The 24,204-nt window shown below is 55.2% G+C and overlaps 9 protein-coding genes across 9 annotated transcripts; 4 read left to right on the top strand and 5 right to left on the bottom strand.

Moving 5' to 3' along the window:
* Positions 1-1,071: 1,071 nt before the first annotated feature.
* C8A04DRAFT_36871 (INO80 complex, subunit Ies4) lies at positions 1,072-2,013 on the bottom strand (the record flags this gene model as incomplete). The annotated part of the gene is made up of 2 exons (XM_062783680.1): positions 1,072-1,462; positions 1,589-2,013. The coding sequence occupies 2 exons, from the start codon at positions 2,011-2,013 to the stop codon at positions 1,072-1,074; spliced, it is 816 nt and encodes a 271-aa protein (XP_062637610.1).
* Positions 2,014-5,540: 3,527 nt separating this feature from the next.
* On the bottom strand, positions 5,541-6,191 carry C8A04DRAFT_36870 (Mss4-like protein; the record flags this gene model as incomplete). The annotated part of the gene is made up of 3 exons (XM_062783679.1): positions 5,541-5,618; positions 5,755-5,963; positions 6,071-6,191. The coding sequence occupies 3 exons, from the start codon at positions 6,189-6,191 to the stop codon at positions 5,541-5,543; spliced, it is 408 nt and encodes a 135-aa protein (XP_062637609.1).
* Positions 6,192-7,560: 1,369 nt separating this feature from the next.
* Positions 7,561-9,343, bottom strand: C8A04DRAFT_11668 (uncharacterized protein; the record flags this gene model as incomplete). The annotated part of the gene is made up of 2 exons (XM_062777054.1): positions 7,561-8,907; positions 8,978-9,343. 2 exons carry the CDS (start codon positions 9,341-9,343, stop codon positions 7,561-7,563), a joined length of 1,713 nt encoding a protein of 570 aa, XP_062637608.1.
* Positions 9,344-10,366: 1,023 nt separating this feature from the next.
* Positions 10,367-10,972, top strand: C8A04DRAFT_36869 (multi protein bridging factor 1-domain-containing protein; the record flags this gene model as incomplete). The annotated part of the gene is made up of 2 exons (XM_062783678.1): positions 10,367-10,528; positions 10,652-10,972. 2 exons carry the CDS (start codon positions 10,367-10,369, stop codon positions 10,970-10,972), a joined length of 483 nt encoding a protein of 160 aa, XP_062637607.1.
* An 880-nt stretch (positions 10,973-11,852) lies between these two features.
* On the bottom strand, positions 11,853-13,406 carry C8A04DRAFT_11707 (uncharacterized protein; the record flags this gene model as incomplete). The annotated part of the gene is made up of 1 exon (XM_062777067.1): positions 11,853-13,406. One exon carries the CDS (start codon positions 13,404-13,406, stop codon positions 11,853-11,855), a length of 1,554 nt encoding a protein of 517 aa, XP_062637606.1.
* Positions 13,407-14,290: 884 nt separating this feature from the next.
* C8A04DRAFT_28137 (protein AIM2) lies at positions 14,291-15,459 on the top strand (the record flags this gene model as incomplete). Its single annotated transcript, XM_062780538.1, has 3 exons — positions 14,291-14,509; positions 14,571-15,297; positions 15,365-15,459. 3 exons carry the CDS (start codon positions 14,291-14,293, stop codon positions 15,457-15,459), a joined length of 1,041 nt encoding a protein of 346 aa, XP_062637605.1.
* A 139-nt stretch (positions 15,460-15,598) lies between these two features.
* On the bottom strand, positions 15,599-16,760 carry C8A04DRAFT_28136 (quinone oxidoreductase; the record flags this gene model as incomplete). Its single annotated transcript, XM_062780537.1, has 2 exons — positions 15,599-16,641; positions 16,736-16,760. 2 exons carry the CDS (start codon positions 16,758-16,760, stop codon positions 15,599-15,601), a joined length of 1,068 nt encoding a protein of 355 aa, XP_062637604.1.
* A 2,486-nt stretch (positions 16,761-19,246) lies between these two features.
* Positions 19,247-20,059, top strand: C8A04DRAFT_28135 (uncharacterized protein; the record flags this gene model as incomplete). The annotated part of the gene is made up of 3 exons (XM_062780536.1): positions 19,247-19,402; positions 19,661-19,746; positions 19,816-20,059. 3 exons carry the CDS (start codon positions 19,247-19,249, stop codon positions 20,057-20,059), a joined length of 486 nt encoding a protein of 161 aa, XP_062637603.1.
* Positions 20,060-21,596: 1,537 nt separating this feature from the next.
* On the top strand, positions 21,597-23,999 carry C8A04DRAFT_28134 (uncharacterized protein; the record flags this gene model as incomplete). Its single annotated transcript, XM_062780535.1, has 6 exons — positions 21,597-21,975; positions 22,041-22,284; positions 22,345-22,603; positions 22,662-23,179; positions 23,241-23,455; positions 23,512-23,999. 6 exons carry the CDS (start codon positions 21,597-21,599, stop codon positions 23,997-23,999), a joined length of 2,103 nt encoding a protein of 700 aa, XP_062637602.1.
* Positions 24,000-24,204: the final 205 nt, after the last annotated feature.

Genomic DNA, 24,204 nt, shown 5'->3' with positions numbered 1-24,204 from the left:
CACTCAAAGCCAATTGCAGTGCACAAAACATCCCCGAGAGTGGGCCGCCCCGGCACATCATCTTTGGAGCCAAAATGCCAAAGTAGAAAGGAAAGAACCGGAGAACAACGCGCCATTCCTGGGTGCGATTGCTCAGAAACTAGGAGGCAAACGCTCCGTCCGGGGGCGAAGCGGCAAAGCACCTAGCGAGAGAGCTGGGAGCCCAACCACCGCTGTAAATTAGAGAAAAGATGACCGGACCAAAACTCCCCGAGACAGATCTCACCAACGTTGCTTCCATTTGTAGCTCTATCTAAGGGACTGGGCCAAGGAGACAACTCTCCGTTCTGTTGTACAGAAATCACCGTTAAACACTCTCACCTTTTACACGGTCGTCCTGGAACCCTCCTGTCTCTTTTCCGACAAGTTAGCGCTGTGGGTAGTGCGCTCGTCTTTGTCCGTCAACTTATTAGACGTCATTCATCCCCAAGCCGATGACACGGTTGAACCAGTGATACGTAGCGTCAAATAACCTCTGGGCTTCTTAGTGTCTTTAAAGTAGCAGCATCCCGGAAATTCTGCTGCGAGACAAGCGAGGAACAGCTATATGGGAGCGTTGGCCATGTACATCTGTCAAGATAAAGCAGCAAAGCACACGCCAGTGACTAAATGAGAATCCATGTAAATGGTTGTTGTCTATGGATCGTTGCTACGGCGCCCGTATCCTCCTATCTCCCGCATACCTGATGCTTGAGCAAGAACTGGCAAGATGTGCCCTCGGTCTGTCTCGTTGTGTTGTACATCGCTGGATATGGTCCAGTCTCGTCCCATTCCTCCCCCAAACTCCAAAAACGCCTTGGCCTTCCACCTGTCCGTTTGGTCGTCCGCTAGCGCGGTACTGAACAGATGCTATCTCCCCTTTTCCCTGCCATTTAGTACAGCCTCCCCTTAACTCCTGGTTACAATGCTAATGGTTCTCCGAAATACCAGTGATGTGCGTGTGTGCGTAGAATAAAAGTCAAGACAAGCCGAGACGAAACAATGTGAGAAATGTAATAAGGGGAAAGAAAAAACGGTGCGATATGGTACCGCTCAAGCAGCGGCGATCGGGGCCGGCGCCGGCGAATTGTCAGCGGCAAAGCTTGGGGTACCTCGCATCTCGATATCCCCCCCGTTGTTGCTCGCTTCGCTTTTGATCTGGCTGTTGACGTCCTTGTTCTCCTTGTTGCTGCCTTCCGACGCCGGGGTCGACCCGTCGGCCGATTCCTCAGGCCGGGGCTTCGGCGGCGCGGTCCAACGGGGGATCTCCCATGTTACGCCCGTAAAGGTCTTGAGAGTGAAGCCGCCCCTGTTCCACTTGCGGCATGGCTTGCCGGAACGATCCAACGCACGAAGGCCGGCATTGATGGCACCTTGGTTGGCCCGAGGTCCGAGTTTGTGGGCGGCAAGGGAGCCTCGGCCACCTTCGATAGTTCCATCCTCACTATCGGTATGATTAGCATTGTGTACCGCGCGACAAATGATTGATATCTGATGGCGGGGGAAGAATTGTAGGGAGGGCATGGTTTGTGTGGAGGGCATGCGAGTAGGTCGCGACGGGAGCACTTACAGCCTCTGCTTCTTCTTCGGCCCTGGCTTGCCTCGAACCTTCGGTTCGCCGTTGCCATTCGCGGCAGTATTCGCGCTCCTCTTGACTCCCCTCTTCTTAGGGCCTTCAGTCGGAGGGCCCATTGTTGACTGCGCCGCTGGTGTACCAGCGGCCGGGGGCGAATTGGGAGTCGAGTCCGATGCGTTCTCTGTGGTGGATGCCGGCGCCGTGGGCAAAGCAGCGGGTGCAGGCGATTGCTTGGCCGAGGTGTCTTCCTTAATGGAATCCGGGTCGACGATGGCCTGCAGCTTTAGGGGCTGCACCTTGAGGGTGACGATGTTGGTCGGCTTGGGGGAGGAGTCGGTACTGGAGATGGACGGGGCAGCCGTGTTGCTCGACTTACGCCGGTCCTTTGCCGCAGCAGCGTTCTTGCTTGGAGGAGCCATCGACGGCGCTTTCAATCAAAGGTCGTGTCGGGTAGTTGGTAATGCGGAGGTCGTTGGGTGTTGGCCGGATTAATGGGGGAGAGGTGCGAACAAAGACGACGACGACAATGATGGGAGGCGTGAATGGAAGGTTGGTGCAGGAGGAGAAAATTGCTTTGTCACGGTGCGGTGATGCTTTGCTTCTAGGCGTGCGTGGCTCAGAAGATTGGGCGATCCACTGGCTGGGAATGCAAGGGGCGCACACGGTCAGCTTGGGGTGAGAATCGGCCGTGTCGACTTTTGGCGTCGCACTTTTATTTCGCGTCGGCGGCAGCGGGCCCTGGCTGGATGGCTGTGGTCGGCGATGAACGTGGTGATGCGAGCGTGGTGGGCATTCGGTTAGGTGTGGGAAGAAGGGAAGGGGAGGATTTTCATGGGACGGGCGTGAAAAAGTTTGGAGCCTTCGCAGCCATGGTGAGGCGCTGGGCGTCCACCTGTTTTGCCTTCATGCTGCCAACCCAAGGTTCAGGTCGGGGCATTCGACTTGTTCGCAGGAACCGAGGGGACACTGCGCGGAGTCTCCAACAAGGGAGTCTCGTCTTGACTTTTCTGGGCAATGCACGTTTAACCCTAACCCTAAGTACATTCGTACCTTCAGCCGGGTCCGTGTACCCAATGGCAACGCGTACCGCCGACGGGGCCTGCACGTCTCAAATTACCCTCCAGGTGATTTTCAACATGATGGCCCCGTCCGTTTGTCAGGCTTTTCCTCGTTTGTTGTGGAGGGCTCGCTGCAATGTCTTTTCCCAACTTCCGAACTCAGGAGATCCAAAGCAGACTGGCACGGATCACTAAGGGGTCGTCTGCCACTTTTGCGCCTCAACGATCTCTCTGTCCCCGTCATGCAGCCCCTTTTTCATAGCCACTCCAATACGTCAATCATCACGAGATAAAAACGCTCGTAGGCCCGAGGGTTTTGGGTTCGAACTGCGACTTTTAGGGTTCAGGAGAGGGAGGGATGACGGATGACTCGGACAGGCAGCAAGCTTGGGGGCGATGATGACGGAAGGAACAAAGTGGTTCCATGTGCATCTGTCACCCACTGCGCCTTCCTTGCGTTGGGTTTCGACACATCCGCGCCGTTGCGGTCTGCTGTGCCAATCCGTTTTCGGCAAAGAGTGAGAGGACGGGAGGGAAAGAGAGAGGGCTGGGGAGAGGGGGCCGCTCGATCTCCATCCACGACCGTCGCATCCACATCACCCGCTTCTCAGGTCTCGCGCCGTGCGAAGACATCCGACTTGTAACGCCGGCCAACCCGGCTAAGTCCAGAAAATCCTCGCATCGTTGTCCTTCCTTGTCTCGCCTGATCCCCGACCCAGCCGAGGACCAGATGACTATTCCAACGCAATACAATACCTGGCCCGCCGGAGCCGCGGAGATTTTGAGTTCCCACTCAAACTAGAACCGAGCGACCGACTGGAATGGGATCAGATTTTGGCAGCCACTCGCGCGCATCCTGTGAATGTTGCGCCGCCTCGAAGACGACTGGCGATGCGACCCGCCAACCGGTTCGCACGCGGGGGCCAGGGTTGGATCATCTCAACCCAACACCGAACGACTCCTTCGCGCCCGCTTCCCCTCGGTCTCAAGCCGTGAGACCAATTGAGTTCGCGAGACGCAACACCCGGCGCCAAACCCACACCAGGGGGGCCCCAAACCAAATTTCGTGCGGTTTTTGCAGAACGGCACGCTCAATTTCGACGAGGGCCCGTTGCCCTCGCATCATGGTGAATGAATGTCGCAACTGATCAGCACCACAGACCATCGCCATGAATATCCGTGTCCGGCGCGCCCACAACTCCTTGAAACATCCGATGTCGTGATGGCCATCTCAGTAACTCTAGAAATGTTTTGGTCCCAGCGCAGCACTAACCATTATACTGCCGAACCCCCGTGACTCGAGTTTCCGAACACCAAGGTAAATGCATCAGCTTCGCCGAGAAAACCGAACGCGCAACACAAATTCCTTGTCAACCAGTGAGTGATTATGGCGATTCCCTTCAACCACCTCGCAAAAGTAAATACCTATAGAAGAAATCTGCCTGTTCCAGCTATCTTCCTGCACCCACACCACGTAGCCCTTGACAGAAAACAACTCAACATGCGACTTTTCAGCCGCAGGACGGTGAGCTACCCGGCAATATAAATGGCCCATCCAAACATCAAACGGACGTTCTGATCTTGATGCGAGATAGGTAGGTTTGTTGGTGAGGCATGCGTTCCCAGCACCACTGTAGGAGCCTAGTAGTACGAGGCCAGGGGAATCACATAAGATAATGATGAGGATACTTCCTAGATAAAGGTACAAAACCAGAGCACACAAGGTAGGATGGGCCTGAGTGCTCGACGCAAAATCATCGTCACCATCATCAAGTGGGCCCGACGTTTACTCGTTAAGACATCACAAAATAACAGCTGCAACAACACCAGCATCGGCGACGGCGATGCCCGGAATGTCGCCCTCTTGTTACACCTTCTCCGTGGATGATCTTACGTTGCCAGCCTCACTCTCATGATCCCCGTCTAGCTTGAATGTAAGGTGGTCGGTAGAGCTTGGCCTAAAGGTGCACGCGCTCTACATGAATATAAGCAAACAAATACTTTCACACCCCCACGCTCTCTTCCTCTCTCTCCCTCTCTTTTTGCCCCTTGCTGATGCGCTTTCAACTGTGGGAAACATCGCCCCACGAATTCCTAGCGAGCTACACTTGCAGGTTTCGCAAACGCTCAAGAGGGCCTCGTTGCACAATGAACAAGAAATACCGAACTACTACCCTCCAACCGTGATAGATACCCCTTTAATAGCCTGCTACACAGATAGGCTCAGCGCCCACCGTCTTCAACAACGCGGGTATCGATGGAGGTAATTCGACGTGGTCAGAAGGCAGAGTTGGGCAACTTGGCTAGTCCTCAATCTCTTATCTATTATACAACACCACGGATACAGCATATCCCAGGCCCTCAAGTATATATGTCACTCGGGCAGTCCAAGACTGATTTCACGGAGTGGTATCGGCAGCAAGAGGTGAGCTAGCCGACCCATTAATAGGAGGGGCCGGAAGAGAGAAAGCGTAGCCGCTTCTATATATAATTTACAACTCAGCCTCATCCATGATCACACCCCATACATACGAACAACCGTTCCATGTGTGAAACGAGGGACACCCTTTGAAGCTTCCTCTCTCCTCCCAGCAGCGGTCAAGTCGATCTTGGTGACAGAACGCACCCAACACAATATTCTGATTGTCATTCACCATCCCAATCCGAGCACATTGTTGAACTTTTTACTCAATTATTTGTTTATTTCGTTCGCCACCGTAACGACAGAACGGTCCGGGACTAAGCGCATTACCGACTAGCTAGCCCTGGAAACACCTCGTCCTGAGTGAGTGGCCCCATCGACCAGCGTTATGCCTGTGCCCGGTATATGATTCCATTTCCTCATTTCTCTCCTCCCAATATCCCTTTTGTCCCTAGCTTACCTTCCTCTAAGGCATGCGCTCGTGGGGGTGCTCCAGCTTCTCCTGGCAGAACGGAAGCTTGCCGATGGTCCAGATCTCGTGCTCCTATTGTCGTACAAGAAAAAATGGCACTCCAAGTTAGCCACCGTGTCTTGTGCCTCTCTTTCTCTATCATCAAGCATCGCAAGATAACTCCTCGCAGAGTAGGTCAGGGTAGGTATGTATTAATGTGTGTACTTACCGGCTTCAAGGTCTTCTTGATCTCAGTGTCGAGCGAGCCGCCCTTGAGAGCAATGATCTCAGGCGCGGCATCCGGGTCGTGGGCGATGGGCGAGCCGCAGTCGCCGCAGAACCAGCGCCACACCGACTTGCCGGAGGAGCCGGTGCCTTCCCACTTCTTGAGCGGGCCGGTCACGCTGAGTTTGTCCTTGGGGACGACAACGACGAGAGCTGAGGGGGGATGTTAGCTCCTGCCATTCACTGGCTGGCTGCTACCATTGGAACGGGATGGTGAAGAGATTGGGCATGGGGGGACCGGGAAGAGGAGGGAAACGCACAGTAGGTCGAACCGGACTGGCGCTGGCAGTCATCGCAGTGGTCGTAACCGGTAAGGAGGGGGGCATCAACGTCGGCCTTATAGGTGACGGCCTTGCAGAGACAGTGACCAGTGAGAGGCATGTTGGGTGGTTGGAATTGGGTGGTGGTTGAAGGTGAAGTTGGTGAGTTTCGAAGAGTGAGTCGATGATTTTTCGGGCAGTTTAAAGGCTTGATTTGTGTCTACAGGAAGTGGAATGGGTGGGCGGAAAGAAACAGGACGTCAACGACGTTAAATACATGAGACGGCAAGACGGGAAGCTAGGTAATCGAGGAGCTTAGCTGCCCGTGGGGGAGGGGTCATTTTGCTAGCTCCGAGGTAGGCAGGTACTTAGAAGTGACATCTCCACTAGTACTCTCCCTCCGGGGAAACTGTGCGCCACGAGCCAAACTTGATCGCCATTAGGTAGCGAGGCGCGCTTGCCGGCGGGCCTGGGAGGGTGTTCGTGGTCCAATGCTGGAGAAGGTCTATAACCTTGAACTATAGAAGAGAATTTGCACCTTATTCAATAAGGAGATCTCTCGACCTCGCTCGGATTCCATTCTGAGGTCTAGTACCACTGTGTTCCAAATAGTGTACGCCACGGTATCAGATCGCCGACACACACCACCGGGCATTCCTGAGTCAGCAACCCTGGACCGTTGATCCCGTAAGAGTTAGTTCGGTGAAAGCCCGGGTACTTCTCTATTTCCTTTCCGCAAGTACTGGAGCTTAATTCACTTATCAAAGCTCCTGCCGTTTCCACTCAACCGCCCACATGGAAGCGACTCCGGGGACGGCCTTGCTTGCATGAGCGCGGCCAATGCAAAGAGACGATAGTTAGGACCTCCGTATCTGACAGCTTGATAACTTTTCGATAATCTAATCTCCAAAATACGACCTATGGGATGCGAGAAACAGAGGCGGATGGTGCAGAAGTTTGTTGGGGTTGGGAAGACTTGAACGAGAAAGCCCCGCCGCGGGGTTACCTTATTTGTCACTGGCCCCACATGAGTTGCCCCTCTATCATCTTGAAGGACCTGCTGCTGGCGTCACTAACGGCTGGCTCTCGCTGGGGTAAGGTGCAGCTATTTGGAATTCTGTGCGTCATTCTCAACTCGGCAATTCAGGTTACACACTGAAATTCGTTTATTTTCTTCTTGTTTCTCAGCAACTCGGGAAAATCTCCTGGAAATTGGGAAAGAGGGGCTGGAATTCCAAAACTCCGACCACTCCGGACACGTCGTTCGGATTTGGTCGGGGATACTCCGAAGACGCAGCGGTTCCGCCAGCCTCTCTCGTCTCGTTTAGTTCTTCGTCTGCTTTTGTGATCATCATTGTTACCATTTTCTGGACTGGGGCTCAAGTTAAGTTTAGATGCTGGCTGCAATGTTGCAATATTGTCAAGCTCAACTATTTGAAATAGACTCAGACATGGCTGGGGTGAAGGACGAGGTAGTTCGTACTTATTGACTAGCGAGTGGCTGATGACTTCCGAGCTAACCACAAAGCCCAGGAGATCGCGGACCATGCGAGACATGCTCGCATCAAGAACCACACGACAGCTACTAAGCTCATGCCACCAAACGTAAACTTTTCTGCAACGAGGATTCTCAGCACGGCCCCCCAATACTCACGCCGTCTTTTTGCATCTCCTGACCTCATCACCCATGCATCCAAGTCCGAAACACCACCTCCCGTCTCTCCTCTTAGACGGATAACGATTTTCATGCAAGCCCTTTCAGAGAGGGTGGCCTTCTCCGTGGACCTCTCACCTCTGCTTTGATACATCGTCCGACGCATCGCCAACTTCTCCAGCAATCTCGGACGGGACACTTGCGCCGTTCCTCCTTCAGCGCTCTCACGCCGGACACCCTCCCATGTGTTCGCATAACAGGCAAGGCGGGAGTAAAACGCCGGGGTAAGCACCCTGACCTCGACCTCCTTCTCTTCCTCGCCATATTTGATCTTTGACGCCAGGCAAGTCGAGCTGAATACCTCCTCCGTATCCTCTCCATCATTTCGTACCCCGCCTGCCGTGATGTACCGGACGTTCACCCTTGCCCTTGTTCTACTGCCGGCCGCCTGCTGAGCAACAAGGCCCTTCAATAACTCTCGGAAACTGTCCTCTAACGCCCTTTCCTCCCCGGTCGCATGTCGCCCCAAAGTCTTTGTGTCCGCCTTCGGCTCTGGTCGGAACCACACGTTGAGGCCGTGTTTGACATAGAGCATGGCAGCCTGTGCAAAAATGCGTGGGGTGGTGAGAAAACCGACAGGACCCCAAGCAAGAATGAGAGATAGTTTCTGGGCGCTGGTCATGGCAGCCGGGTCAATGACAGGCTGCTGGCGAGAGGAAGCGAGACGGGCAATGAGTTTAGGATGGTTCTTGGAGGAGAGGAGGGTTATGGTTAACAAAACGGGGCCCCGGAGCGAGTTTCTAGCCAAGGGGTCAATGGTGGAGATTGTGTAAGAGCCCTTGCGTGAGTTGAAGGGTGAGACGTGGAAGTCTTTGGGCCAAGACTGTCTGAAGACTATGGTTGTGGCCGAGGCATCTTGGTCAGGGAGCGACATACTTTCAGCCTTCTTAGCTTCCTTTTGCTCGAAGCTTCCTAGTGAGTAGTTCATTTTTGTTGATTCCTTGCATGCCGTCAAGAAGTACATCCTACGCTCGTCAAATGTATTATTGACTTCTAGGATCATGGCTGTCAGGCGCCTGTCGGCGTCATATAGGTACCAGAAGGAGACCGGGTTGAATTGGTAACCCATGAAGCGAGGAGCAGTGATCAAGTAGGCGTATGGGTATGCTGCCGGGTCGAGTTCCTGGCAAAAAGCGGTTGGGAATTTGTTTGGCATTGAAGGCGAAACTAGCCTTAGACAGGAACTTACTTACCTGGCTCTCGAGATAACGATTCAGCCTGCCCCGCAAGCCTAGCCCAGCGTGCCCACGCTCTAGGTAGTCGCCGGACTCGACGGAAAACCAGCAGGCCCATAACGACGTGGGGAGCCATGAGCAGACACCTCGTTTCTTTCTGTGGCCGACCGAGATCAAATTACCAACGCTACCCTCAAACCCTATGGGAATCCCAACTGTAAGGTACGAGTACGAAAAGGAGTGCTTCTTTGGGAAGATGCGTGAGTGAGAAGTTTGACAAGGCAAGAATATGGGCTCCCCATGCAGGCCCCGGTTTCCTATCCGGGCTTTAATTCGTGACTTTTTCCCCTGAAGAAGGATGGCGAAGAGAAGGGCCACAATCATGACCACTATGGTGGCCACGAGGAGGCCCCTCTGGGGCATGTGGTCAAGATATTCAGCAAACATATCCTCGTAAAAACGGTCGAGAACCGGAGTGAGAGTGCCGCATAAATCTTTGAGCGAGAGAAGGAAGCGAGATAGATGGCCGTAAATAAATGGCCTGGTGGGCGGCCGAGAGAGAGGCCGTGAGGAATGGGATGGAGAGGCTTTGCATGACGGCGATGGGATGCAAGCGGCTTACAAAAAACTTCTCGATACATCGCACCTTCCGATTGCGGATGTGAAGCGCAGAAAATCAAGGGAACTGAACACATTCCAGCCCGGTTAGGTGAGCGTTTCTCCCTCGTTGGCGGTTGCCAACCAAGATGAACAACGGTGTTAGTTCTACAGAAAAGGCACAGTATTCCGTATGCATTTTTTGGTTGAAGCTAAAAAATGGGTCTGGACCTTCCGAACCTGAAAACAGCCCCATGGACCCCTGCTTCGCTCACGTGCTCCCGCTGTGTCTCCAGGGTCCACAGCCCCCGGTATGTGGCGCAAACTCCGGGGACCTCGCCGCTCGAGTCACCACCCGCCGCCTGGTGGTCAGTGCCAAGTTCGACGGCCGCCCATCAGCTTCTGCCCGTGGGCCGGGGAGTCCACCGCTGAATAAATCCCCCGCGCCAGCGCCGTGGCAGCACTGAACAGGAATTCTAACTCACAGTGCTTCCACTGAGCCCATCGGCGTCGCCGTTTCATCTTTTTGCCCCATCGCGTGCAGTATATAAAATTGCAAGGCCACAAAGGAACCGCAAATTTGTGTTGTTTTCTTTGTCGTTCTAACACCACAACACCCCAGCCCGCCGTTTCCCCCCAAACCGAAGCGCCTGCGCCGCCCTCGGGCTTATCTGGCTTTCTCCCACACCACCTCCCGCCAACGTTGCTGAGCCCTCCACGTCGAACTCCGACAACCTCCGCAAGGGATAACAACAGACTCATTATTCCAACCACCCGTCACCAAACCACATAAAAACCAATACCGTCAAGATGTCTGCGTGGGATACCGATGCTGTCAAGATTGGCAAGAACGTCCACCGCGGCGGCGCTGCCCCGCGCGAGACCGTCGTCCGTGGGCAGGCTGCTCTGAACGCCGCTCGCCGTGCGGGTAACTCCATCACCACCGAGAAGAAATATGCCTCTGGCAACGCCGTACGTTCCCTCCTTCCCTCTCTCCCTCTCTCCCTCTCTCGCTCCTCCCCATCAACCCCACTCCCCCCCCTCCTCCATCGGGAATCCCTTTCTTCAACTAACAACATTCTCCCCCACATCCAGTCTGGCGGCGTAGAAGGCCAACGCCTCACGATGGTCGACCGGTCCGACGACATCGTCAAGCCCAAGACGGTGGGCGTCGAGGTCGGCAAGGCGATCCAGAAGGCGCGCGGCGAGTTTGCCAACGCCAACGGTAACAAGGGTCTGACACAGAAGGAGCTGGCGACCAAGTGTAACACGACACCGACCATCGTGGCTGGGTTCGAGCGCGGTGATGCGGCGCCGGACCAGAAGGTGCTGGCTGCCATGGAGCGCGTGCTGAACGTTAAGCTGCGTGGGAGCGATATTGGGAAGCCCAAGTTTGAGAAGAAGGAGAAGAAGTAAATTGAGGGAGAGGGAAGAAACTTAGAGCGATAGAAGAGAACTTTTTCTTTTTTTTTCCTTTTTCTTTTTGCCCTTGGTATTCTGTTGCTTCTCTCCTTTTACTTTTGGCTCTTTCTTTTCCGTCAAGCTTGGTTCGGACCCTGAGGTTGAGACCTTTCGGGGTTCGAGGCTCGCTGGCTGGCTACCTGCGAGGCTGGGGAGTGAGCTGCTCAGCTCCATGGCCACAAGCGGTCACTACCCAGCCGAGCTAGCCTTCTAGCGAAGCCACACTACCACCGGCGTCAACAACGGCGACGACAGTAAAGATGGGTGACGAACGGGACGGGCAATGCAGCATGCGTTTTTCATGATTTGGAACGAAGTACAGCGATGATCCCGGCAATTATGCATCATGAAAAACGGCGGCAGCGTTGCACAGGATGGGTAGGGGGAGCAGAGATGAGGACACTTGCGAACCCTGTGGATAGACACAGCTAGCCGATATGGACGAATAGAGAGACCATATTTTGTCTTCAGTTTCTTCGTTTGTTCAACTAAGATACATTTGTGATCAACCCAGCTAATATGTGGGTGATTGAGTGCCTGCAGATTGCTGCAGACAGAATACAAGACATCAAAACACCATGCTAAATATGCAGTTCAAACGCCACACAGACTCCCTCCATGACCCAACCATGACCTAAGCAGCAGGGCAAAGCGCCCCTATAATAAACGACCAAACCTATCCGGTTCCCAAGTATCGTTCCTGCACCTCAAAATGACTTTGCCATCCATACGCCATCCCCCAAACACCTGTCCTTTTTCCTTTCCCGATTAAAATGAATATTTCATAGCTCCCCTGCTTTCTTTGTCTTCGTTTCATTCTCCCATTGTCTTTCCTCTAGGCCAACAGGCCCGCCACTCTCCTCTCTACCTCCGCCTTCGTCAACTCCATCCCCATCAAGCACACCACATTCTCCCGTCCGCCGACCTTCGCGATCTTGAGCCACTCCGGGGCAATCTCAGTTGCCAGCAGCCTGATACAGGCCACGCCATCCTCCGTGGCAATCGGCGTGCGCATCGAGTCGCGCAGTCGGTTCACCAGCGCCGTTACAGCAAAGGGAACACGACGACCGGGCAAAGCACCACCGGGGCCGACAGTAGCCTTGCACAGCATGGCAACAACAGCCGCGACGTCAGACGCGCGATGCAGGGCAGAGCGGCGTTGGATTTCAGCTGGGGTAGGGCCTTGGGAAGAGGAGGACGAAGCAAGAGATTCCTTGAGGCGGATGCGGTCGAGGAGGGAGAGCTTGGTGCCCGTGACGGGAGAGACCAGCGCCTGTTTCTGTTGAACGGCAGCCTCCTTGGCTTCACGGTCCTGCTGGCGCTTGTCGGCGACGCTCTGCTTGAAGGTGGCGAGGATGCTGGTTTGGGTGGTCGCTTTGGGCGCCAGGGCAGCTGCGGACAGGGCCGCGCATGGCTTGAGTGAGGCCTTGGGGAGTGTGTTGATGAACACGGTCTCGGGCGCGTTGTTGTGCCGGGCGAGCCAGAGCGCACGCAGGTTGGCCTCGAAGTGCATCTTAATGCTCAGGTCGTGCAGAGGCTGACGGCCGACGCCGGATGACGAAGGGTAGAACTCGATGCAAAATTTGTCGCGGCCATAGTCTGACAGGAAGTAGGGCACCGTCACCGCCGTAGGCATCGCCGCCTTCTTGTTCTTCTTGCCGCCATGGGAGTTGTTGGGTGTCCAGGCGAGCACACCGACGCACCGCTGGATATCGATGAGCGACACATGGCGCTTGCCCCAGGAGCGCGTGATATCTGAGTAGAGGTCGTTCAGGTCGATGGGCGAGGTGGTATCGGGCTGGGTGCTGAGGGTCTTGAGGAACGCCGCGTGCAGGTCGAGCAAGTCGAGGAGCTCACCGGGCAGATCGAACTCGTTGGGAGGTGCGCGCAGGTGGACGGTGGTCTTGCTCCGCTTGACGGGAGTGGATTGGATGTTGAGGCGCCCGAGGAGCTCTTCGGTCTGGCTGGTCTCATCCGCGTCGAACGCGCGCTTGCGGCCAGAGGAGGAAGGGGTTACTGGTGGTGCGGGCGGGAGTGCCCGGCTGGCTCTGCTGGGGGTCTGTTCTTCCTGGAACCGGACGCTCTTCTTCTTCCTCGAGTCGGGCGTTGCAGGCGCGACGGCGCGGGCTTCGGGCTCGCGATGGCGCAGCTTCTTGGGCGTAGCCTTGATGCTCTCGTCTTCGACTTGGACCTTCCTCTTCCTGGTTGGGAGGACGATCTCAATGTTGGTGCTGATCGTAGCAAAAGGTTCGACGGCCAGCTTCTCCTTCCCAAGACTTTGCGCCTTCGAGGGCTTGGTGAAGCTACCCGTGACAGTTTTGGTAAGTGCGCCGGACGAAGCCAGCACACTGCGCGGAGTCCGCGTCTTACGAGTGATTACACCAGGCATGGTGCTTTCTTGTTTTATGAGACTTTGAAAGTTGTGAGAAGGTACGATTAATGAGCTGGCAGTTGTCAAGGTGCAATTGGGATAGATTCAGCGGGAAAGTCCAAATGCCGTTGTCTTAGAAAGTGGGATGATGTTTGTATACGGAAAGGGCAAAGAAGAAATGAGGAAAGCCTTAGTGCTTTGGACCCTGGGCCAGAACGCGTCGCGCCCACTTTACGCGTCGACGCGACCCGCGAAAAGGGGAACAACCCCGTTTTCGCGACCCGTTCCTTCCTCGCATCCTTGCTCCACAGCTCCACCACAATCGCCAACCCCGGTCAATAACAAGTGAAACCGCCCGAGTTTGCGGGACTTGAGGCAGCAGTGCCATGTGCCTATGCGGGGTTGTTGCATTGTGCAATGGTTTCCAGTTATTGTTGTTGAGCTACAAGTTGCAAGATGGGACTCAGCTTATTGTACGAAGTGCACCGCGCCAATCGAGACAAGGAACGCGAGGCGACAACGGCGGCTCCCTCACGAGGGCATGTTTTCCATGGAGCCCCATCCTACGCATTATTGAGCACATCAATGGGTACTGATACTTCTCGAGTTGTAATATTTCATAAGGTACGAACAGAGTTGTTACCTTGGTACCCGAGTTCTGTTGATTTGAAACTCAGGTGACGGCATTGGAGCACACGCTCATAGTGAACCCTAACCCTCTATGATAAGTGGGCCGGTTCCATGGAGGGGTTCTGGATCGAGGGGGGCACAGCTTGGAGTTGGTCATTGAGGTCCCCAGCTCCAACCTCCCGGCGCAGTCAAATACGCAAAGTAACTCCTAGCCTCGATACTTTCCCCAACCCATACAGATTCATACTACCCAGTTACACGTCAATTCCACCATGACAAATACCGAGATAGCGACGAAAGCGCCGGAGAGCGACGCGCAGGAGACAAGTACCCCGCCCTCCAGCGAGCCATCATCTGCCACTGCGACTACTGCTCCCGCTCCCGCTCCCACTTCCTCCAGTCCCAAGCTGAGCGAGCACTGCACCTCTGATCGGCCGGCTCCTGTCGGTCAGTCCTCAACGGGCGAGATCAGGAAACTAAACGATGTCGACGTCCGTTCTCCCTTGCTTAGTCTTACACAACCGAACCACAACTAACCATACACCATTGCAGGTCTACATCTCCAAACCCGCCGACTACCCCCACGCCCCAGCCCGCCTTCTCCTCCTCCTAACCGGCGGCACCGGCCTGCAGAGCGTCAACAACCAGATCCAAGCCGACCGCTTTGCCAGCGACGGCAACTTCCTCGTCGTCATGCCAGACCTGTTCAACGGCGATCCGGCCCCCAACAGCCGCGCGGCCGCCGAATTCGAGTCCGAAGTGCAGAGCTCCGGGTCTAGTTCCCTGCTGGATGCGTTCCGGCTCAAGGCCGCGGAGACGGCTAAGAGCTTCCTCATCGACATGTGGCTGGCGCGGCATACAGAGGAGAAGGTGCTGCCTCTGCTGGAGCGTGTGCTAGACGGTGCGCGGGACGAGTTTGCGGATGCCGTGACGAATGGGGGTGGGGTGTATGGCGTGGGGTACTGCTTTGGGGCGCGATACATCTTGCTGTTGGCGGCGGAACGGCAGAAGAATGGGCAGCGGAACCAGCAGGGGGGCAGTGGGAATGACGAGGAAGCGAACCGTCCAGCAACAACGCCGCCACAGCTTAAAGCGGGCGCGCTGGCGCATGCGACGATGGTGTCGAAGGAGGACTTTAGCGGCCTCAAGGCGCCGCTGAGTGTGGTGTGCGTGGAGAATGATCCGATGTTTCCCGATGAGGTGCGCGTTGCGGGAGAAGAGTATATGAGTTCGAACGGGGTTGAGCATGAAGTGCAGGTGTATCCTGGCGTGCCACATGGTAAGTACAATGGAGTATTTAAAGTCGTGGTTTGGATAAAAAACGGTTGATGCTAACGACATTGCAGGGTTTGCCGTGGTTGGCGAGTACGACGACGCAAATATCAAAGTTGCGCAGGCCACTGCGTATGATCAAATGCTGAATTGGCTTAAGGAGCATTAAAGGGCGGGTATCAGAGGCGTCATGGGTTTTATTTTGCAAGGGTTCGTTTTTGTTTTGGGTCTCATATTCTGACGATGTTATCCTCGTTCGTCCGTAGGTTTGTATATCTGCATACAACTACCTAGATACTCCAGGTAGCTCAGTCAATGGTGCAAATGATCTTGCCCATCGTCTTGTTCGCCTCCAGCAGCTCATGGGCCTGGATAATGTTCTCCCACGGCAACACTGTATCCACCAGCACCTTCAACTCACCACTCTGAAACCGCGGCAAATACTCCTCTAACCGATCCCGCAGCCGCCCCTGGTACTCCTCATCCCGACTACGCAGCGTGCTACCCTCAATCCTAACCCGCTTATACAACAGCTTCCCCAAGTTCACCTCCTTCGCCGTCGCCCCGCCCATCAACCCCAGCATACAAATCCGCCCATCCCGCGCAATCACATCGATGTTCTTCTGGAAATAACTCCCCCCCACAAAATCCACAATCAAATCCACCCCCTTCCCATCCGTCCTCTTCAAAATCTCCTCCGCCCAGTCCTGCGTCTTATAGTTGATCGCATGCTTCACCCCCAGCCCCTTCTCCACAAACCAGCACTTCTCATCCGTCCCCGCCGTCGCAAAAATCTCGCTCGCTCCCGCCAGCTTCGACAACTGGATCCCCGCGATCGACACCCCCGACGCCCCCGCATGCCACAGGATACTCTTCTTCTGCTTCGGCTTCTCCCCAGACTCTCCTACGGACGGGTTGATCCCGCCCAGCACAAAGTCCAGCGCCTGCGTGGCTGTGATCCACGTCTCGGGGACCCCGGCGGCTTGCTCGAAGGAGAGTTGCTCGGGCTTGTGAAGGAGCATCTTGGTCGACACGGCGATGTACTCGGCGTAGGCGCCGCCGTAGGCTAGGCCGAAGACGGCATCGCCGGGTTTGAAGGCGGCGGCCGCCGCGGGTGAGGCTGGTGAGGGGGGAGAAGAGCCGAGAGAGTGGATGGTGCCGCTGAACTCGACGCCGAGGGTGGAGGGGGCCTGGGGCGGGAGCGGATAGTGGCCGTTGCGCTGGATTAGATCCATGCGGTTGAGGCCGAAGGCGCGGACTTTGACGAGGGCTTGGCCGGGGCCCGGTTGGGGGGTCGGGGTGGATGGGTTGATGAAGAGGGCGGAGGCGGGGCCTTTGCCGTTTTTGATGTCTGAATGGGTAGGTGTGTTAGTGGATTGTTTTGAGCGTGTGATTGGGTTGAACGTCTGAATGACCTCGGGATGAGAAAAAAAAAGAAAACGCACCAACAGCTTTCATGACGGACGCCATTTTGGACGATACGGATGAGAGGGCACGCTTTGAGAGATTAAAGGCCATTGACGAGATATGTTATTGAGGCCGACGACTGAGACTAAGGTTCTCGTCGTCGTTGATATACCTTTTGCTGCCGTGGAGTGGTGAGTGAAGCTTTCACTGAGGAAGGAAAGCTCGAACGGAATTCTGACAAATCCGGCCAAACGGAGGGGCAGTCCATGACGTTCTCCCGGCCCGCATCGCGCCAAGACCCGGCCCATTCGGCCCCGAACGGAGAACTGCGGACCAACGGACTAACGGACCCGGACGGATGATGCACCGAAGGGCAGTTGTGAATGCCTTTTTAACAGCTATTTCGGTGGGTTTGATAAGTGGTATTTCGAGACTTCTTCTACTATGTACACTGTATGCTTCATTCCCACCAGGGTTTTGCTTCCTCTCTCGGCCTCGCAAATACCGCCGGAACACTGTTTTTTTACCGCTCCCGTTTCAATGTGAGGAAACCCTTATTCCCGGATCTTCCGTGTCCCTAGGAATTGAGACCGAACACCAAAATAACCTCGGCATTGTACCCTCACCCGTAGTGTAAACACGGACCTCACCTTCAACGTCCTTCTCCCCAACTTCGTCGAGGAATGAAAAAGAGAAACAAAAACCAACCCGGTTCCATCCCATCATCCAAACATCCCGGACCAGACCGCCCGATCCGTGAGCTCGGCAAGAGGCCGGGGGGTTCTCCTGAGGCCGAAATGATCGGCAGGCCTGGACCCAGCCAGCCGAGCGATCGTGTCAAGGGGATGACGCCTCCCAAGATCTTGGTGAAAAGTGAAAATGAGAGAAAAGGCGGATACGGATATTACGGACAAATTCGAGATCCCCCCTGGGGTTTCGTTGACCGGTCACCGACGTGTTGTTCGGGAAACGAGGGTCTGTTCAATTTGGAAAGCCCAGGAGAGAGAGTCAGGAGGAGATGAGCTGAGATGCGATACGAACTCGCGGCGTGGTCAGGCCAAGGCCCCAAGAGTGAAAAGTTACTGTATTTTTAAACGAGTATTTTTAACTGACTCCCTGGACGTACCGCAGGCAGCGCCCATGCCTCTCTCTCTCTGCTCAGGGTGCATTTCTCGATATCGGGAAGTTTGCACAATCGATCAACAAAACGGCTGCATCTCAAAAACCCGATCATAACGGCTTCACAGGCACAACTTCGTTTCTTTATTTGGCCGCAGCCATGCATTGGAATTCGCTGTTCGTTCCGAAATGGACTGGAGTGATCGAAATTACTGTGTTTGGAAGTCACGTTCGGGGGCTAGCAGCCTGAGCCAGCCCCGTTCCTTGCATTTCGTGTGGAGTCCGTCGATTGGTGGGGCCGTCCAAAGACCATGCATCGGCGGCGGGCGGCCCAGGCCAAATGCAGGTACGCGGTGCGCTGACGCCGCCAGCGTTGCAATCGTCTGTCTGCAGCTCCCCTTCCATTTCTCTCCATCTCGGCTGTCCGAGTTTTGGCTGGACAGATGTTTTATGTCCTTGCCGCGTTTTCACCGTTTGTTTGGAAACAAATTGTGGATTCACGTGCATTCGCGATTGCCTGTGTGCTTGTCCAATGCAAAAATCGAGCCAATATCCCGATATCTAATTGAACTCGTCCCAAATACCAAGTGTCGCATCACAGCCTCGCTCGCTTGACTTGAATCAGGAGACCCTTCGTACCGACACAAGTCACTCTGCCCACGACTCCCTCACTTCTTCCAGATCTGCCGCCTATTGGAGTACCCTGTCCCTGCAGTCCCCCGAAAGTCAAAGCCAAGATGCACACCAGGGAAATTGTCGTCGGCTCTGGGCATCGGCCGACCACTCCCGTTGGCTGCCGCGAAGTCACAGGGGGGGTCGAAAAGCCCCACTCCCTCCTTTTCCACCCTCTCGTCGCTGCTCTTCCATTCTGCCCACTTGACGGGACGACCCCTGGTGCCCTGCTCCAACGCTCGTGATTTGGCCCTTTTCGGCGATGGAAGCGATTTCGAGCCTTTGGCGCGGGCCCTGAGGAAAATTGGACAGGGGTTCTGAGGGGCGCCGGGGTCCGCTTGCAACCTAACCTCAGGGCGAAAGAGAGAGACAAGCGTCTGGGCGGCTCTCTTGTTGTGCCTGGCATTCCTTTGGGTGCAGTTCGCAGCGCAGCGCCGCTCCTTGGGGGCGCGCCGCCTCGATTTGATTAAAACCACCCAATCCGCTCTCACGCACCCCTTGCATAGGCTTCCTCTTCCCTTCCCTCCTTTTTCCCTTCACCCGCAACCACGCTCTCTCGCAACACCAGCGCCCTGACTTTTTAGTCAATTCCATTCGTTCAGAAAACGCCAGACCAAAAGCAACTTGCTTTTACAGTCTTTACGACAATTAAACCTCGCAAACCGGGTACGAGGACAAAAAAACACAAGAAAATAACTCGTCGAATACATCGCGAAAACAAAACAAGGGGTCCATCACCGTTTTAAACAACCACGAAAATGAAGTTCACCACTGTTCTTGCCCTCGCCACTGGCGCCATGGCTACCGCCCACAGCTCGGTTTCCTACACCACCAAGGTCGTCACCGCTGTCACCACTTACATCCCTGCGCCCACCGAGATCGCCTACGGCGCCAACACCTACACCGTCACTGAGGTACGATAGTTTTCCGAACCGAGCCGGGAGCGAGCGATGGGGAGATGGAGACGGAGAACAGGCGTCGAGCGGTTGAGGGAGTAACAAGATGCGCGCTTGCATTTACCTCCCGTGATACCGTTTGCGACATCAAATTCGCGATATGCGGTCGCATCGCTCTGCTCTGTCGAATCTCTCCCGCACATCCGTTGTGCTCGCCCTAGTGTTTCGTGATATGCGCAAAACGCAGAACATGCTCGTTAACAGCCCCGTTTCTAGGCCACTCATCTTACCCTCACCGACGGCCCCTACACTATCAAGGTGCCGGTGACCACCATCACCTCCGTTCTCTGCGAGGAGACCTGGTTAGTCCCCCCCTTGTCTCTTATGCCAGTCATATCTTCCTCAATGACGAATTACTCACATCCCAGCAGCACGGCCACCTACCACAACTCCACCTCCACCTCCTCCAGCCTCGCCCCCTCCTTCCCCCCGCCCTCGTTCAGCACCACCCCGACCGTTACCGGCACCGGCTCGCTCCCCGCTCCTACCGCGCCTGGTGGCCCCTCCGGTACTAGCACCTCGCCTCCGATCGAGACTGCCGGCGCCGGCCGCGTCGCGATGCTGTCGGGCGGTGCGCTCGCGGGTGTCCTTGGCTTTGCGGCGTTGGCGCTTTAAGTTGTCGAGTTTGTGTGAGAGTGACGGATTTGGGCTAAGGCAGTGAAGACGTGTGACCGAGCGAAAGAGAAATGGGGAGACTGGGGAGGACTGGGGAGGTCGTCGTTTGGAGGAGTTCGAGTGTGACGTCGTGGGAATGGTTGATTCCGCACGTTTCGGCTATGGTGTGTTTGGTACCTGTGTGGATGGATGTTGTTGGATGTTGGATTTCTGCGGGCCCCCTTGCTCCGGTTGGCGGACAAGGAGGACCTCCCCGCCACATTTGTTTCCCGTCTTCTGGCGGTGATGCGCGGCTGAAGTGGCGAAGCTTGCCTTGAGTTCGAGATGGGTTGCCACCATGTTGATGCTAGGGCTGGGTATCGCCCTTCTTCACGCCTCGTTAAGACGACGGGAAACACTTCATCTGGATTGTGTTCCGCCCCCTGGGGCCAAATACCGACACTTTTCAGTCCGTCTACCTACCTACTACCCCCTTGTTTTGTCGGGACTTGTTTCCCGATGTACAGCGACAGCTATTTTTTCCTTTGTGAACACGTTTAATGTTTTATTCTCGTAACTCTCAGAAAGTCTCCCCTCGTGGGAGATTTCGTTTTAGTGATTCTTGGATGTCTCATCGTCAATGCTGAGCCTATCATCTTTATGTAGGTGGCCCACGATCTCGCAGTGTGTGATGGTTGAGATGTCATTGAGCATTGTTAGAAACGTCGGGCAAAGTCGTTCGGTGTTCTCTTGTTGAGAATCAAAGCGGAATGTAAAGTGAGCAAACTGGGCGCGAGCGAGATTGACGCGCCAGCGAATATCCATAAGCTTCATTGCTTTGCCATAAGCCTGTTTGCAGGGGAAATAAAAGAGAAGGTAAACATCTTGGTTTGGGCTTTGAATCAGCGACCATTCAATGCTCAAAACTCAAGGTCCCTAAGCGCGGAAGGGAAAGTACAACCAAGTCACAGCACAGACACACCACTTGAGAAAGAGAAGGAAAGCACCACCGGCCGCTTATGGTCAAATTTTCTACGTCTCCCGTCGTCATTTCTAACACATAACTCCGGGAGACTTCATGGAAATGGAAACGCAGCTCAAGTGATGATCGCAAACTCCGTCACTCCGCCGTTGCACCAAGCTCGGCTTACGCAGGCATGTTCGGCAACTCTCAGTGAGCTCGGCCAATAATTATTGGCCCTGACCCTGCGCTGATCCCCCGGACCCCAGGCCGGGGCAACGGAATGCGAGACACGGCGACATTGAGAGGGAATGGAAGAAGACCTTGAACCTGTTGAGCTCAGGGATGCGAGGTGCATGTGCGTCGATAACGTAACTGTAGCTATAAAGCGACCATCCATCATCGGATTTGTCTCCCCATCAACTTGCTATCTTATTTTGTAATCTCCGCTCCCTTGACGTTCACCTGTGATTATTAGACCGAGACAACCATCACACCGCCAGCTTTCGGCGGATTATTCCCCTGACCCATCGCCTTCACTACACAGTAAAACAAAGAAGATCAAACTCGCGTGAACCGGTACATCCCCTCAGCACCATGGCCCACCCTCAGGACCAAGTCCACCACCACTCCCTCACGGACCCAGAGACCTTCTGGGCTCACCAAGCCGAGCAATTGCACTGGCACAAGAAGCCCACCGCGGCCCTGTCCCGGACGACCAAGACCCTGCCCAAATCCGGGATCTCCCACGACCACTGGGAGTGGTTTCCGGGGGGCGAGATCTCGACATGCTACAACTGTGTCGACCGCCACGTCCTGGCCGGGCATGGTGACGCGCCGGCTATTTTGTATGACAGTCCGGTGACCGACACGAAGCAGCGGATTACGTATAGTCAGCTGCTGGATGAGGTCGAGGTGTTTGCGGGTGTGTTGAGGGAGGAAGGGGTGAAGAAGGGGGATGTGGTATTGGTTTATAGTGAGCCCCCGCCCCTTTTACTCTCACTTCCTGAAGTGCGTGTTTAATCAAGTAATTGTGTGTAGTGCCCATGATTCCGGCCGCCTTGATCGGAATCCTGGCCATCAACCGCCTAGGCGCCATCCACGCCGTGGTGTTTGGGGGCTTTGCCGCTGGTGCGTTGGCGCAGCGTATTGAGGCGTCCCGTCCCGTGGCTATTCTCACGGCCTCATGCGGTATTGACGGCAACAAGCCGCCCATTCCGTACAAGAACTTCATCGAGGAGGCCATCCGCATCTCGCCGTGGAAGCCCCCGAAGACCATTATCTGGTAAGTAGACAAGCCCAAGTATGTCTACTCGCGCTGTCGCCGTAGCTCACTGCTTTGTAGGCAACGCGAGCAGCATTTCTGGCGGCCCACTCGCAAGTTGGAAGGCGAGAGGAAGTGGCAGCATCTTGTGAAGAGCGCACGCGCTCGGAACAAGAGGGCGGAGTGCGTACCTGTCAAGTCGACTGATCCCATCTACATCATCTACACGAGCGGCACCACTGGTCTTCCCAAGGGCGTGCTGAGGGAGGCTGGCGGGCATGCTGTGGGCTTGCACCTGTCCATATCGTATTTGTTTGGTATTCACGGGCCCGGCGATGTGGTGAGTTATTATCAGCTCGGAAGGGGAAGAAAAGACCGTTCAACTAACACACGGCTAGATGGGCTGCTTCAGCGACATCGGCTGGGTCGTCTCGCACAGCTACACACTCTATGCGCCCCTTTTGACCGGCGCTGCTACCGTCCTCTACGAAGGAAAACCCGTCGGTACTCCTGATGCATCCGCTTTTTGGCGTCTCGTTGAAGAGTACAAAATCAACACCATGTTCACGGCCCCCACGGCCTTGCGTGCTATTCGGAAGGATGACACGAACAACTCACACATCTCTCGCGTTGGGCAACGTGGCGGGCTAAAGAGTTTGCAGGCGCTGTTTCTCGCTGGCGAGCGGTCAGAGCCGGCCATCATTACCATGTACCAGGACCTGCTCAAGAAATACGGCGCGGATGACGCGCAGGTCATTGATAACTGGTGGTCGTCCGAGTCTGGATCGCCTATTTCTGGCATTTCTCTTGTGCCGCATGTCGGGAAGAATAGACAGACCGGCATGAAGGAGAAGACCAAGCCGCTGGGTATCAAACCTGGGAGTGCGGGCAAGGCGACGCCTGGCTTCGACGTGAGGTGTGTGATCTCCCAAGCGCCCAACCAATCTTGTCAAATATGCAGTGCTAACCTAATTCAGGGTTGTCGATGATGAAGGCAAAGAGGTTGAGAAGGGGAACATGGGCAATATCGTGATGGCTCTGCCCCTTGCCCCTACCGCATTCCGGACTCTATGGGAGGACGAAGAGCGGTTTTATAAGGGATATCTGAAGCGGTTTGACGGCAAATGGGTCGACACCGGAGATGCTGGGTGGATTGATGAGAATGGCTACATCCACATCATGGCGCGGACAGGTACGCTCAATATTCCTAACAATGCTCATCTGCTTGATACTAACAAATCTCCCCAGACGACATCATCAACGTAGCCGCCCACCGCCTCAGCACCGGTTCCCTCGAACAAGCCATCACCTCCCACCCCCTCGTCACCGAAGCCTGTGTCGTCGGCATCCCCGACGCTCTCAAAGGCCAACTCCCCTTTGCCTTCGTCACCACCACCTCCTCCTCCTCTTCCTCCAACAACAACAACACACAACTCCTCTCCGAACTCCAATCCCTCATCCGCACACAAGTCGGCCCCATCGCCAGCCTCGGCGGCATGATCCAGGGCCGGGGCATGATTCCCAAGACCCGCTCCGGCAAGACGCTGCGGCGGGTTCTGCGCGAGCTGCTGGAGAATGGCGTGCACGGGGAGTTTGACAAGGCCGTGGCTGTGCCGTCTACTGTGGAGGATGCGGGCGTGGTGGATGTTGCGAGGGGGGAGGTGAGGAGGTATTTTGAGAGTGTGGATAAGGGACGGCATGGGGCTATTGAGGGGAGGGAGAAGGCGAAGTTGTAGGGTGAGAAACAGATGGGGGGTGAGATTTGGTTGGTTCTTAGTAATTGAAGGATTTAGGGTAAGCACATAGTATTTTCAAGTTAGGGATCTCATGAATACATTATATGAGTTCGCATATTCGACGATTTAGCTTCGGTCTATGATCTCAGTAGTTCAAAGGCGTGGTAATGCAAATGCCTTGCATTGCCCCCCCCCCCCCCCCCCC

Source organism: Dichotomopilus funicola (genome assembly GCF_033296635.1).
Source record: "Dichotomopilus funicola strain CBS 141.50 unplaced genomic scaffold C8A04scaffold_26, whole genome shotgun sequence".
In the NCBI taxonomy this organism is placed as follows: domain Eukaryota; kingdom Fungi; phylum Ascomycota; class Sordariomycetes; order Sordariales; family Chaetomiaceae; genus Dichotomopilus; species Dichotomopilus funicola.
Note: the sequence above shows the minus strand (reverse complement) of the source record. Positions and strands in the feature narration are given on the sequence as shown.